We start from the raw sequence: 15,877 nt of genomic DNA, 5'->3' as shown, positions 1-15,877 counted from the left end.
ACGTCAAGGGCAGGTACACATGGAAAGAACACAACAGGGCAACTGCAGAACACGCTTGATTCCTTACACTCCCTCAGGCACTAGCAGATGTGTTTGCATTAATTTAGTGTGTTTTACAAAGTCTTAATTAGGAGATTCTGGCTCTCAAGTTTTTAAGTTACATCATTATCATAGGAGCTCTTTGGAAAACCTGAATGGTTTCACCCTTTAGTATTTTTCATGATTACACACGATTGTACTGTCTGCTTGCCCTATGCAAGAATCACACAGAATCACAGAATGTTAGGGATGGGAAGGGACCTCAATAGATCATCTAGTCCAATCCTGTTAACAATAACTTAAAGAAAATAATCATAAAGACAGGTTTCTTAGGATGGGTCCAAATTTTAATCACCTACAAATACATTACAGAAGGTAAAGCGAATTATGGAGGAAGAGTCAAAAATGCCTATGGGAAGAATATTACCCAAAAGCTGCAAAATAAGTAGATGTTCTCATAAGATATTTTGCAAGAACAAAATGTTAATTAACCTGCTTGAGGGCAGGCAAGAAAGAAAAAGAAGCTTTTTAAATTAAAGGAAGCACAGTAATCACTAACGTGTTTTGAAATATCTGACAAAAGTTACTGACTTAAGGAGGAAAACATATTAGGTCTCCACTACTTTTCTAGCTGAAGGATGCACATTTTCAACTTGGTTACTTTGGCTCCAAGAAGTAATAATGGAATGACTCACAAAATTCAGGACATGGCAATTACAGAAAAGTTCAAGCTATTTAAAGCACCAACAGGATAGTCCCCTGCTATATAACTTGCCTTCTTGAAATAAACAAGCACTACCAGGGACAGGCAAATTAAGCATGAGCTCCAGTCTCACCCTCTGCTATTAACTCCGTTAACAGTCATAATTAAAACTTTTCTACCTTCTTTGGCTGTGGTCATCAATTAGTACTCAGGAGCCCTCTAGGAAGCTGCATTTCACAAGAAGCTCGAGGAGTCTGTGCAAAAGCCCACATTCCCATTTTTCCTTCCTATGTACATAACTTATTTTGTCCAGTATTTTAAGAACGAATGATTTGTGAAAAAGATCTACAGACACTTTTAAACAGAAGTCTTGAGCAGTTCCCCAACCTACCACTGCAATCTCTGTACTTTTGATTCAAAATGTGCCCTTTTTAAACTTACTGTTTGGGTGGTAATCATGACTGATAGCAATAACAGTTGGCTAGCCAAAGACTTTTCCAGTTCGCTGGCTTTCTCAAAAAAAGTTTACTAATTTTCTGAACTTTTTGTTGTGACTATTTGAATTCAGAATTTTTTACTTGAGAATAACACTGAAACACTTTGCTTAAGAATATCTTTGTTTTGAACAAAGGCTGTTTATATAAAAAGAAACTTGACATAGAGCCATATTGACCAAAGCTTTTTTTGTTATTGAGAAACCTTAAGTTTCCCAGGATTGTATATTATGAAAATTTCGTGTTTGTTGGAAAACTCATAGTTGTAAAACTTTGCCCAGATACACTTGCACATTTACAAACTGTCTCATACAGGGAAAGAAGAGCCCTAAAAAAGTGCCTTTCCTCAGTAAAGAAATGAAAGGAAGCGAGATGATCAGTGAGCAACAAGTTTAGTCTGTCAATGCAGAAGTTCAGTATAAACTCCATTTAAATTCATCAACCCAATTTAAGGGCGTCTAATCCTTCACATTATGTAATGTGTTAGAGGTTGAAAGACCAGTCCTTGCTGACCCCAGTTACCAGTGCCCATCTGTGCATACCAGGTAAGCTGCTTTCCTCTCCACATACTGGTTTTCACACACAGCAGCAGATGGTTTCCCTGTTGCTGGCTGCATAACAAGCCCCACCACAGGTAAAAAGGCTTCAGCTCATTTTCAGGGTTTTGAAGACCACCTTAGAAACTCACCTCTGGTCACTGCAGGGCTAAACACTTCCCATTTCATCCTCTGCATTTCAGCAGTATTAGTATTGGACGAACAGCACAAAAACCAGCAGCACGCCTCCATTCTGCGTTCAAGTAAGAATCAAGAGAACTTTCCTACTGAATCACAGTCACAGGAACAGAAGAAGCAAAGTACAGTCACCAGCACCAGATTAAATAATTACATTGCTGTTTTTCAGTAGGGTCCCGGTTAAGTACAGGTACCCACCTGCTCAAGGAAAAAACAGCAACCTTTTTTCCCTCCTCAAAATTCAAGTCTCTGCTTCAAGGCAAAGAAGCCAAGTAGTTCAAATTACACAGAACAGCATATTTTTTAAAACTACAAAAAATTAAAACTTCAGTTGAACAGTTCATTTTGTACAGTTGCAAACAATTGATATATGTCCTTAACATTTTAACATCAGTGGTTCTTCCAGGCAAGAGTCTGGATAGCATTGATTCATCATACCTAAGAAGAGCTTTTTTTTTTACAGTAAAAGACCAGCCTGGAGGTTTTCAGAAAATAAAAAGAAAAAAAAAAATAAAATAAAAGGTATATTATCTGAGCAAAGTTTCATACAGTAATATTATCAAAGATTTTTACCTCAAAAGAAATACAGACGAAATGGAGGTCTACTCAGAAGCCTTTAATTTTTTTTTAAACAGGCTTAAAATATGCAAATGAAGAAAAAGTATGTGGATATTATAAATAAGTCAGATAAGCTTACACAGTAACACTACAAACATCCCAGTGGGGAAAGAATGCAGTACCAACAGCAACTATAGCAATCATCAAGCAATCAAACTTGCCTAATTCTAGGCAAAAATATTCATCCATCAAATGTATGACTGCAATTGACAACAGAATTCTAGTTGGGCCCAAGCTGCCGTATTGATAAGGTTCTTTTTCAGAAGAGAGACTGTTATTTCAACTATGTGCACATGAGGTTCCTGGTTATAGTTAAAAATAAATACTTTGTGTACAGTGCTCTTCAACAGAGGTCTCAGCAACACTAACAATTTCTTACAAAACACTCCTGCGAGGTAGGTATATCATCATCCCCACTTTACAAATGGAGAAGAGATTTTCTCAGAGTCTCACAGCTATTTAGTATCAGAGCCTGGAACACACCCCCTGGCTCTGTACTGAACCTTTTCACTAGGCAATGCTCTTTTTTAAGTTATACTATTGCATTCAAAAAAGTTATTTTAAGACAACACATATGTTTAATATTACAATATAGCATTTTGCAATAAAACAAGAATACAGTATAGCTCATCTTTGACGTACCATTCCTCTCCCCTCCTCAACTCTTTTACTGGGAGATAACAAAAAAATATATCGGCTAACAAAAATAAGTTTTTAAAACTATGCACTGTAAGAGCACATATGAAGGTGACTGGAAGTATTATGTTTCTGTTTATAAAGAACATTTGTGTTATTTTTCTAGTGCCAATTTTTATCGGGCACTAGTACCACACAAATTCTTTTAAGATGGTGAGCAGTTGCATGTCTTCAGTTTTGCAGTTTAGTGTCAATAACTCCACTCAGTCTCAGTCATTACTACAGATACCTTTCCCAAGCTTAGTATAATGGTGATATAAAACCACTTCCCCCTATAAAGACTCCTAAAACACTTTTGAAGCTACACATTCAGCTCCCACATCCACTAAGTGAGAGTCTTGATTAAGACAAACACATGTGATTTCAGGTTTTAACAAATTTCCATTTTCAAGTTTTACAATGAAGTGACTAACTCCTGTATTGGGACTGACCGAAGACAGTTGAGACTTTGTTAAATTTGTTGGCAAAGTACAGTTGAGATCTGAAACAAAATAACCAATCCAGTTCCTCATGTAGGCTCCATGACTCACCACTAATATATTGGCATCTAGTATTTTAGAAGCTCCACTGTTATCAGAGCTAAGTTCTGCTTCACTACAGTGATTTGTCCAAGGGAAAACTAACTGTTCTTCAGATGTTCCTGAGCTGCTTGCTGCACCATGCATGTCTTGTTCTTTCTGTTCCAATCCAACAGCTAGCTGACAAAGAAATTCAAAAAAATCCCTTGCACGTTCTCTTACCTAAAGAGAAAGATCAGAAGAGTACATTATGAAGAATGCAAAAGACTTCAGCTTTCAGAAATCTGAGATATAACTATTTAAGTTAGAAGACAAACATTTATCACAGACAAGTCTCAGAAATCACTAAGTTACTGAATGCTGCCAAAACTCCTCTGCCCTGCGAAGCCCAGGTTGAGAGCAATTGCCATCATCCTCCTGCAAACAAGAGGAGTCAGTCTCAGAACCTGTATTTTAGTTCTAAAGAGATTCCCTCCCTGGCAGCCACTGCAATCAGGTGAAGTATCGAATCATAAAATACTAGCTTGGAAGAAACCACAAGGATCATCTGGTCCAACCTTTAGTGTTTTTAGCTTGGAAAACAGCTACCTTTGGTAGGGCTAAGCTCTCAATAAGATGTTCTTAAGTGCACAATAGCTGCATCTACATTGATGAAAAGGCCTAGAAACTAGAACACAAATAAATAAATATCATACTTCATCCAGTGTTTCTCCTCCGGAAGGTGTGAATGAAGGACACTGCTCTCCAGCAGCCTTTGCCATAGCCTTGAGGTCAGTCAAAGGCCTTCCTTCTGCAACTCCGTATTTCTGTAAGAGGCAGGTTACAAAAAGCAAGTTTAGCAAGATACAAGAAGTCTCCAGTACAGCTTCCAAAGCGAGCATCTCTTAACAGCTTTGTTTTCTTGGATTCTTAAGCATAATGAGCAGGCTTAACTACCTCATAGATTTTTATCCCAATACTGGGGGGAGGAGGTGTCTTTATATCTGCTATTTAAGTATATATATATATACATGCTGGGTAGAGAAATACATTAAGAGCAGCATCTCGCTTGAAGTACTGTCATTCAAAACATTACCTCCAGCCTGATCTTTGCTTTGACTTTTTTTTATGCATTCTTGACACCCTTAGCATATAAAATTCAGATGTCTTTGTAAATGAGGTCACACAGAAAAAACCTCTGTTTGTAGTGGTTCACACGAGGATAAAATCCATTTACTTTTCATTTGCAGAAAGACCACAGGGAATTACCTTTCACAAGTAAAAAAACCAATAGTTCTTCTACAGACCTCTGAAATCTCCACAACCAAGGAAGAGCCCATTTTAAAAATCAGAATTTTTGAAAGAGACAAACAAACACAACAACAAAACCAAACAAACAAAAAAGAAAAAACAGAAGTTGTCCATCTATTTAAAAAAAAAAAAAATAAGGTCTCCTCCTGTTTTTTCAAGACACATTTCTACTGCAGACAGCGTTTTCAGAAAACAAAGAAAGCAAAACAGATCTTGAAGGCATATGTTAACGGACTCAGAGAACATGCAATTAACTGCCTTCAATGGTATGTTTATTCCCAAGACATCCAAATGCAGAACCCATACATACCAGCTAGTTATTCTGGATCACTGGAAGTCTCATTATAAAACATAATATTTATTATCTGTAATGTATTTTACAAGACAGATACACTTGGATGTGCATTACAATTTTTTACTCTGAAGATCTTTCCAAGGCACACCACTAACAATGGTAAAACAAATGAATATTTCTCTCTCTGAAGATTAATTCTTCACTACCACTAACAGATGAAAAATACATTCAAATGGAAAGCCTTGGTGTTTCCCTGAAATGTCCAAAGACAGTAAAAATGCTGCAGTTACGATTAATATTTTGAGAAAGTAGGAGCTGATGCTACACTGTCACTCAGTTACACACATTCCAGAAATCCAGATGTTGGCGAAGAGGATACAGACACATACTCAGTAATGAGGCTTTTTTGACTTCTGTGTCACTATCCACTTGCTGTGAATATGCAGTTAGCTGCCATAATAATTAATTTCTTACAATCTTCGGAATTTAAATGTAATGAAACACATTTTTTTCAGCCTCTCAATCCCTTTCTCAAAAGCAAAATATTGGCAATTTAAGAATACTAAAATATGAAGAGATAAGTGCTCTGAAGCTGCTGAAAATTAAATTCTAATCTTAAATATTTTTCCAGTATTCTCTCATGAAAACAAAGCATGAGAGAATGAAACTTTCATAATAGGGTCAATGACATACGTTCTTTTAAAGGACTTTGCTTCTTTTCATGCAATTCAAACTTAATTTCAGTTATCCAGAGTAGCAACTTAAAACTTCTGGCCTTCAGACACCGTATTGGCATTTCTGTGCATCCATACAAACATCACGAAAGGGAAAAAAAAGAAGTAACAGAGACTTCAGAGTATTCTTTCTAAAATACTGTATCATGACCCATAATTTTTTGAAAAAGTCATGTGGTAAAGCAACTAAAGACGACTGGGTGGGCATTTAACTTGCTGGTTTCAGAGGAAAAACAAGAATTTCTGACAGAAGAAGATCCAAATAGGAAATGCTACAACCATGTTCTGCTACTTAAACACTTATTTGCCTGCTGGCAATATGCCATCCCACTTTTGGTTTTGTAGCGTTTCCTTATTTAAAATTCAGCTGACACTCTCAGTGTAGGATCTGAAGGGTGATTCATAGCAGGAGAAACTGTCAGAATCTGAGTTCATTCTGATCAAGACCTAGTTAAAAACAGACCAGAGGAATAATTATGAGCATTATCAGGCAGCGAGACTAATCAGGAAAGCAGGTTGTTTCATGGGCAGCAGAGAGCTTTCCAGCGGTCTCTATGCAAATGAAGAGGTATGAACAGCTAAAAAGCCAACATCGATTTGTGTCATCAGGCTAGAAGAGGTAGGCAGAGGGAGTCATCTTTAACACTCTACATATGGTGTTAGAAAACAGAGCCAGGTTTTTTATTACATTTAAAACAATCCCCTCTACATGTAAATCTTACCTTACTTAAATAATTTGAACATTACATTTACAGCACTAATCACTAAATTTTGGCTTTGCCTCACGATTCTGCAAACAACTTATAGTACCCGATGTGAAAAGTTCAGTTTTCAGTGATTAAAAACACAAGAAATAGTGCTCTCCGCTGTTAAATCTACCATTTAATAACACAAGATACATATCAGCAGTAAGTTACATTTTCGACCTGTTCAGTGTTCAATATTAAAACAAACTCTTTTGGCACTTACTCTCTCTCGAAGTCTTGCATCATACTTGATTTCCAAATCTTTGCAAAACTTATTTTTTCCTAGAATTGTGGCAGCAGTCTAAAAAGTGAATATACAGTCACATTATCAACCTGTTTTCTCATGTGACAGATAACACCATCTCACAACACCACAGTCACTGTGAATCACATTAGTAGTACCTAACAACCCTAACAAACAAGATAAAAAGATTTTCAGCCAGTCATTTCTGTCAGAATTGGATATATGACCTGCATCAGGTCACAAAAGGCAGAAAAGCTGCAATCTTCTGAAATTTCTTCCACAATTCAAAGTCCAGAATAATTAAAGACAACTAGCAGCCATGAAAGTTGGGCAGCAAGATGCAAAGCAGCAGTAGGATTTACTGTAATAAAAGCCACATCTTCTCTTGTTACTCACAAAGCAATCATGGTGACACATTCTTTACACGTCGTACATGATTCAGACTCACAAGCAATATATTCCTAAGAACTGATCAGTTAAAGCCACTGCAAAAAACACAGCATCTATCAAATGAAATTACTTTTTGGCAAGTGGCTACTTAATGCACCTCAGAAATCAAATACTCTTGAAGCAGTTAAGAGGCAGGAGGTTGTTTTCTGGCAACATACTGAAGTGTCAGCCTAAATGTTATGAGGAAAAAATAGCCTGGATGGTTCACTTGGGAAAACAAAAGAGTGTCCCAAGCTGTATTCACCTGCCTTTTGATAGCATGGCCAAGAGACAGAGAAAACCCAAAGGGCTTAGTTTGCTTTTAACAAGTCTGGACGTCTTGACTTTCGTGCAATGTATTTTTTTTCCTTCCGAGGAAGCATGTGATTTTGGGGGTGCAGGGAGGGCAAGACAACTGATCAAAAGGAAATTCTGATGCTACTTTGGAAAAAGTATTGCCTTATACAGATTCTAGTGTGCTGGCTAACTTGCTCCTGTTCTTAGATGCACTGAAGTACGGTACTGGATTGACATACGGTTTTGACTGGTAATATCAGCTGGAAGTCTTGTGCAAATGTCCACATCCAATTGAACTGACATTCAAAGCACTCATTCTGAAAAGGCTCCTTGGATTCTGGCAAATAAGAAGCAGCCTTGTTGTACTAACAAGATTTTATGACCTATTTAATGTATTGCTTAGCAAAGGCTTTATGTTGCAACCCTGAATTTCTGTCACAGAGTAAAGTCAAAATTCAGAGAGGGTTGAATAAATTTCCTTGTATACATGAATAGCATAGTTAATTGTATGATTGTATCCTGAAATTTCTCCAGGACTCGTTCAGTACATAGAATAGACAACATTCACCTATTGAGCACTAATTCATACTCTGAACTGCAAATAAAAATGAATTTTCATTTAATGTGCTGAAACCAAAATCTGCCCTGAAGAAGACATTTAACTTCCTCTCATCCTTCCTACACCATCCATTACGAGAACACCAACATGGTTCAGAAACATTACCACCTTATACACGGAAAAGACTCAGAGATTTATTTTTTTTTCTCAGTTCTCAGAGCTCAACCTGTCCCAGTCCTGAACCAACCTTTGGCACTGCAGGGCTCTTTTCCCAACAGCATAAGGATCTCACAGTAGGGCCTCATAATAGCCTGCAGATGCTGGTGTTATGCTCTGTTAAGCTTACAAGTCTTATAGAGTTATGCTCTGTTCACGCCACATCCCAGTCTGCCCAACTAATCTATTTTTTATTTTCACAGTACAGGTTGGCCTGCTAATTCCTGGACCTAATCTGGGACCTTCCCTCCTAGGCTTATTCTTTCAAACAGGCTTCCCTCCAAAGCTTCTCTCTGCATTTCCTATACATGCTCACTTTGCATCTGTTTTTACTCTCAGGATTCCTGCCCAGCTAGTACCACTCTTTGCATATACTCCCGTTTTCTCCTATCCTGCCCAGGCTTGGATGTTCATCTGGCAGCCATGGGCAGTAGCGAGAGGACGGTGTACCACTCCTGATTCCAGTAACCAGTACACGCCCTGACTACAGCCGATGGAGGAGATGCTGCAAGGAAAACTAAACTTTACCACTAACAGTTTCTGTAAAAAACCAGTTTTTTTTCCACTTGTGCAAGGGAATTTGTGCATTCCTCTCATACTTGAACTATGAAGTGACAACTTAAAAGACACTTCTTCATAGATATTTAGCTGCCAAAAAAAAAGGGAGTTCCAAGCTAATGGAAACTGCAGATTTACACATCTTTGGAAAAACTTCTGCGAAGTCTGGATAGCTTGTCAAACAAGTGGCAAAACACATTTCCTTTATGCAAAGGACAAATTCAGGTCTGTCATCTACATTATGAGAGTGCAAATGCTTCTCATGGAAAAGACTGTCTGTAATACAAGGAAAAAAATTACCAACATCACTCTCAAGCAGCTGAGCATTCAAAATCAACTCCCCTAAGGCAGGCACCTAGCACAGACAGTCTTAGAAATGTTATAATGCACTACGAATGTTTTTTAATTACAATCACTGCCATTCACACACTTAAATGAAGCAATGTGTCAGGCAGTTATTATATATTTAAAAAATATCTCATTATTGCACTCCTCCCGCCCTCCCTCTGTGGTTTGTTTTCTGCCTAAGTGGTGCTGCTACAACAGTTTATGGGACTGTGCTGCAAAACTGATGAGCAGTATTGATGATTTAAGTTTTAAGAAAAAAAAAAAGGGGGGATTTATACCAGATTCTGTCGATCTGATTTACAGCAAGACTTCATAGACTTTTGTAGCAGGGCAACAAAGCAAAAAGCAAGCAACCACCAGGGCTATCAAGAATTGCTTACTAGTTTCAATCACATGAAGTCTCCTGAAATCATAGCATCAGTAAAAGAAGAAAGAATTAAGGATAAGGTTTCCACAGGAGACAGGACCTTCCTGGAACAGCTGATCTATGCCTCTACATTTAAAAGTTCAACTTCTCTAATTTTTGAGTATTTTGTAATCTTGTACACAAAACCATACATAATCCCACTCAGTAACTAACATTTTTTTCCAATTTAATTAAACTAATAAAGTAGTGCATCAAGGTGAGAGGTGTGATATTACTTTCCTGGCAAAATCCAACCACTCTGCATATTTAATGAACCTTGTACTGAGTTTACAGCATAAATTGAACTTGCCTATACTGGTCTGCATTCCTCAGAAAAACACAGCACATAGCTGCCATGCATGACAGCACAAAAATATCACAGCAAATTTGGTTTGTTTCTTCAAAGAAACTGATTTCAGTCTGTGTTACCTCTAAGTCCCAATTACTCCTTTAGCAAGAGCATACACACATAAAATAAAGGCAAATCCGTAAGAACAACACTGCACGACACCCTGCAAAGCAAGATAGCCTTCACTGCTTCCTATCTGAGCTGTTTCCATTGAAATTCCCTCACACATAGAGACTACCTTGAATTCTACACAACTTAAACTGCAGTTCTAAGTCCATCAAAATAGCTTTTGGCTCTCTGTCACTGTAGTATTCTGGCATCACCAATAGCAAATGAATGTCAAATTCTGAAGCTAACATTTACATTCAGTTGCCTCAAGAAGCACTTACCTGCTTTGCTCGAAGGAGGTCACTTGAAAAGACATGAGTAAACTTCACATTACTGAGAAATACACCAGCAGCATCCGCTTGTCTGAAACCAGTTGCAGAGAGCGGTTCATCCACTCCTTGACCTACAAAATGAAAACCCATCAACATTAAGACATGCACATTTTAGATCATTTAGCAGCTGAGCAAGCATGGCAGCAATAAAGAATCTGCTCGGTCGTAAGAAAAATGTTCCTCCTTCAATAAAGTCAACCCTTAGTAGAAGTCACTGTTCCTCTGGTGTTCCCTAAACTCTGCCACACAAATTGTATGAAAAAAAAGAGTAAAGGCTAGGAAGACAGAAGTATCGTTATTGATTGTATTTATATTAATGTATATATAAGACAAATTTAAGCACAAAACAGAGGCCTATACTTTCTAAATGTAAGTAGTCATTTCAAATCACTTGTCTTTTTTAAAATGGTCACTGGTAGGCCTCCTGCAAGAGGAATCTCACAACCAAAACTCTGTAAACAGATTTGTTGATTGTAAATAAGAAAAAAAAGACAATACAACTGAGATACTGTTGTTGATATAAGAATACATATATGCAAAAAGTATGCACATGAGGAGAGTCACATCCTGACAAACATGAAATGCCTGCTCCTCCCCATTCCTTAACGTTGACAATCCCTTGAAGAAATAAGACAAGAAGAGATTCTGTGTAAAGCGGAAAGCAGCACACACTCTTTGCCAAAGACACAGTTTCACAAGAATTTTACAGCTGATGTAAACACAATCTGTTGTGGTCTCTTCCTCTCCCCTACTCCACCTTGCACATTGACACTTATGCTCATGCAGCTGCATAACTGACGGAACAAACCTAACTGAAAAGCAGTAACCCTTCCGAAAGTTGTTTTCAGCCAGAGTAGTCTGTGAAACTTAACCGGCCACAAAGCTCTAGGGCAGCACTGAGAGAGCCAACACTTTGGTAATCCAGCTTGAATGAAACAGGTGTGCTCCTGTCACAGCTCAGAGTCTGTAGGAGAACCAAGAACTGTGCCAGAGGGACAAACCTTCAACAAATTGCTATGCCCACACTTGGACCACCTATTTTACTTTTGTAGGGAGTCAAAGCAGAGAGCATGTAATTCTCATTAGATCCAGAACAACAACAATAACATTTTGCACCAAGCAAATGAATAATCATTTATACCCTTCCAATAGTAAAAGACAGGACATCAGAAGTCCAGAACTTGAATTCTGAACACTTCGTCCGTAATTCAGCCATGTGAGAGCTTGTACCCCACTATGCTGGCATAGGTCTTACACCTCTCAAAACACAAGATGCACATGCTTCTCTAAGAGTTGGCAATGTTCACATTGAAGAAGAACCCACTACATGTCATCTGCCACAGAAGACCAGGAAATTAAAAAGACGTCATTGGTACTTCTAAGAACATAACGTGTGGGAGTATTTATTCACTTTATTAGTAACACAAAGCCATGTTGCAAGAACTGTACATTGCAATGTCAAAACAGAGGTAGGAAAATCTGGAAGAGTGATTTTTCCTCATAGCATGCAGCATTGTATAAAGTTTATTTATTCAGAATACAACTCCACTAGGTTCCTTGTAGCAGTGAGCCTCAGTTTTCCTACAACAGACATCCAAGCAGCTCAGTGTTTTCAGTTCTGGATGTACCAGTCAGCAGTCACTACGGAGAAATCTGTTTTGAAATGTTTTGTCTAAAGACTGCCTTTCTAAAAAAAGATGGGATTGAACAGTTCAAGCATTTAAACAACCTTCACTTTTCATTTTCATTCTTCCTTGCTCTACTGTAGGCTTTTTTTTTCTCAAGTGACAGATAACCTTCTTAAGACAATAGCCTCCTTTACAACATGACCTTTATCTATCCTTCTGCAGCTCCTTACCAACTCTACCGTATAAACGTGCACCTCGCTGGTACTTCACCATAGCTGCAGCTCTCACTTCTCATGTGAGTCCCAGGAGCCCTTTTCCCAGTCTTCATACTTCTGAGATTTAACACAGTGCTATGGGACATTGTGGCATCCCTAATAACAGGTGCTGCTATCACTTTGATTACAGGTAACCTTTTTTTCCCATTTAGAAAAAGGAACTATTGGAATACTATTTGTTGACATTCTGTGGATACCAACTTATAATCTTAATAGTTCTATACAGCTATCAAGCTAATGTCCTGGCTTACAAATAAAGTCCTTAAAGTTTGCAATATTATTCCATAATAATAATTAACATTTCAGTAGTTGGTTACAGGATTTCTCATTGTGCAGGGAAGAATAAATTTCCATCTCTAACAAGCTAGTAGAATAACTGATACTAACCTTGCAGTATCTTGTCTTTGTTGAATCTTGTTTCTCCACTGAAAGAGATTATAAACAAAAAAAAAAAATCTTCACTCAAAACAGTTTTAGTGAGTGTTCAAAACCATTATTGTATTAGATACCAACAGAAGACAGCAAAGTCTGAATATGAAAGTGAGACGAAGTACAGCACAGCCTCTTTACAAAATATGTATTTGAAGACTTCACAATAAACCAAAAACATTTTCAAACAGTCAACTCCAATTATGCAGTCAATATTTACTAAGACAAACCTACATGGAATAAAAGGAAGGAAAGTAATTTCTTTAATGTATCATAAATGCATTATAATTTATGTACTACAACAATGCCTCCATGCTGGAGAGAAGGACGATGCAGGAAGACTCTGAAGTCCTCTTACAAAAAGCATGTACTAGATAACTGGACGTGTGCTTTAAAGGGAAGCCAATTCAAGAGATTATTAAAGATAGCAGCAGAGCAGGCTGCACACCTTGAGGTAACACAGCATTAAGAAACGAGAGCTGGAGAAAAACTACTAGAATGTACATCACCTTCTTCAGGAATTAAAATATCTTATATTGGAAACCATAATTAATGGTATTTCAAGAGAAGAGTGACTAAAACCATGTGCAGATTTATTCAGGAGGGAAAAATCTAACTAAACTCAACATGAACAAAGTTAAGCATGCTGACTTTGTTGAGACTCCTCACCTGACTAAAATGTCACGTGCTTAAGTTTTTGCAGCACTAAAGCCAAGTGTGCTGCTTAGTTTTTATACAGAGAGCTATCACCACTGCTGGGCAGAAGGCCTCAAGATGAGCCACGAGTAGGTAACCGATCACAGAAAGCCAGTGTTTTTAAGAGAAAACACTGTTTTAGTATGCTTTAAAACTCTTTCCTGCAGAGGGGGCAACAATTTAATTCTTCAGGCTCTACCCACTTCCTGACAGTTACTTCCAGCCTCCTGAGGAAGGTGTGGCAGGCTGGATACGGTCCATCCCGCTGGTCATCAGTTGGAGCAAAATGGGCACTTTTCCAAGTAGCACTAAGATAACAGAGCATACGCAAGTACAGTCTAATGGAAGAAATTACATGGTCAGTGGAAGCAAGGTCAGGCAACATGGGACGACTACAGAGGACTACTCTGGGTTCTTCCCCCAGAGGGTGGTGGAGCACTGGAACAGGCTCCCCAGGGAGGTGTCATGGCCTCAAGCCTGACAGTGTTCAAGAAGAGACTGAACAACAGCCTCAGACACATGGTGTGAGCTGTGGGGTTGTCTTGTGCAGAGACAGGAGTTGGACTCAATGATCGTTGTGGGTCCCTTCCAACTCAGGACGTTCTATCATTCTATGTTAAGGAGAAGAAAAAGTTTAGCTTTCATAAAAATTAGAGTTAACTGTCAAATGCAGGCAGCTGGATCTACTTCGTCTAGTTAGTGACAAATCTTTGTCAATATCCAGTGTAGCTCGAAAAAAAAACCCCATCTTGCCAATTTTAACTAAGTCACAAACACCAATCCATTAACATTTCACAGCAGAAACGTTAGACTAACATTCCTAAATGAGCGGTGCCCCACCAGAGAGCTCTTGGCAGGAGAAAGGTCTTATGACCGGTCACCCAAGAGTTCACAAATAGCACTTACTGCTGTTATGCACAACCTCACACTTCCATCGATACTAAACTACGCTGACATAGCTTAACCTGCCCGGAGCAGACTCACGCACCTTCTCACACCTGCTAACACCGGCGGCACTGGCTGCTCAGCCCCTCCCGGGTCAGGCGCCTCCCAGCCCGGCCCACAGCGATGCCCCCCGGGGCCGCAGAGCGCAGATACCCCGCCTGCCTCAAGGGCCGGGCCGGGCCGGGCCAGCGCTCACTCCGCCCGCGGGCTCCCTCCCGCCGCAGCCCCGCCCGACTGACCGACCGACCGCCATGAGGCCGTTACCCCTCTGGGGGCCACGCGCGGCCAACGGACCGCCCGCTATCGGGGGGCACAAGGGGGGGAGCGGAACTCCGTTGACACCACGGCCCGTCCCGGCACCGGCAAGATGGGGGGGAGGGGAAAGCAGCGAGGAGACGGGGAAAGGGCAACACCCGGCACCGGCGGGGGTGTGCGGCGGTACTCACTGCCGGACGACGGTCAGCCCGAAGCGAACCATGGCGCGGCCGCGCAGACGTAGCCCCAACCTCCCCCCGCCCGCCGCCGCGGCCTCCTGCCCGCACTGCGGAGCCCGGCCGCCCCGCGCCCGCCGCTGACGTCATGGCCCCGCCCCCTGCCGTCCCGAGGAGGCGGTGGGTGCGCGGAGGCGGGAAGGGGCGGCAGAGCGTCCTCTCCGGGGCAGTTCCCAGCACAAAAGGGTCCGGTGTGTTCCGCCAGCCCCCAACCCAAACAAAAGCAGCTGCCAAACCTCTTGCCGCAGGGAGTTGCTCAGAAACTTGGTTGCGTCCGCTGCCGAGCGCTCGTCATGACGTCACGCAGGTGCTCAGACGCGCCGTTACCTGCCCGCTCTCCCAGAGGTTGATCCTCTCTCTCTCTTCCGCACGAAACCCGTTCGGCGCTGCAGCGCACGCGTTCATTTCCTTAATATTTGGCAGAGGCTGTGGGGAAATGTGCGAGTTCAGTCTGCGTTTGGTAGAAGGAAGCGTGAGGAGGGGGAAAGGGGCTGCAGGTCTATGGGGCTGCAGCTGTAGGCAGCGCACTCACCAGCCCTGAAAACCTCGATATTTACAGTCTTCATTTTTTAAAATGAAAGGGTAGCTGTATCCATTCTGAAGCATTTTTTAAGGTTTTAAGGCACGTGTTCTTACTTTACAATTATAATCAGATGGCTTTCACCTTAAAATTCTGGTTTTTCACATAATCTCATGTTTC

The 15,877-nt window shown here is 40.2% G+C and overlaps 1 protein-coding gene across 1 annotated transcript; it reads right to left on the bottom strand.

Moving 5' to 3' along the window:
- Window positions 1-2,565: 2,565 nt before the first annotated feature.
- Window positions 2,566-15,272, bottom strand: TIGAR (TP53 induced glycolysis regulatory phosphatase). The gene is made up of 6 exons (XM_065034530.1): window positions 15,133-15,272; window positions 13,004-13,041; window positions 10,663-10,784; window positions 7,091-7,168; window positions 4,498-4,608; window positions 2,566-4,024 (listed from the first exon to the last, which is right to left on the bottom strand). Exons 1-6 carry the CDS (start codon window positions 15,162-15,164, stop codon window positions 3,569-3,571), a joined length of 837 nt encoding a protein of 278 aa, XP_064890602.1. The 5' UTR covers window positions 15,165-15,272; the 3' UTR covers window positions 2,566-3,568.
- Between the last annotated feature and the right edge of the window lie 605 nt (window positions 15,273-15,877).

This window comes from Columba livia, chromosome 1, assembly GCF_036013475.1.
Source record: "Columba livia isolate bColLiv1 breed racing homer chromosome 1, bColLiv1.pat.W.v2, whole genome shotgun sequence".
In the NCBI taxonomy this organism is placed as follows: domain Eukaryota; kingdom Metazoa; phylum Chordata; class Aves; order Columbiformes; family Columbidae; genus Columba; species Columba livia.
Note: the sequence above shows the minus strand (reverse complement) of the source record. Positions and strands in the feature narration are given on the sequence as shown.

Bases quoted from the DNA above. Each gene is read 5' to 3' on its own strand.
- TIGAR (XM_065034530.1), bottom strand. From the start codon at position 15,164: ATGGTTCGCTTCGGGCTGACCGTCGTCCGGCA. The intron at 10,785-13,003 runs GTTAGTATCAGT...TTCATTTTGTAG, and splicing joins CAAAGACAAGATACTGCAAG to GTCAAGGAGTGGATGAACCG. The intron at 4,609-7,090 runs GTAAGTGCCAAA...TGCCTCTTACAG, and splicing joins ATGCAAGACTTCGAGAGAGA to AAATACGGAGTTGCAGAAGG.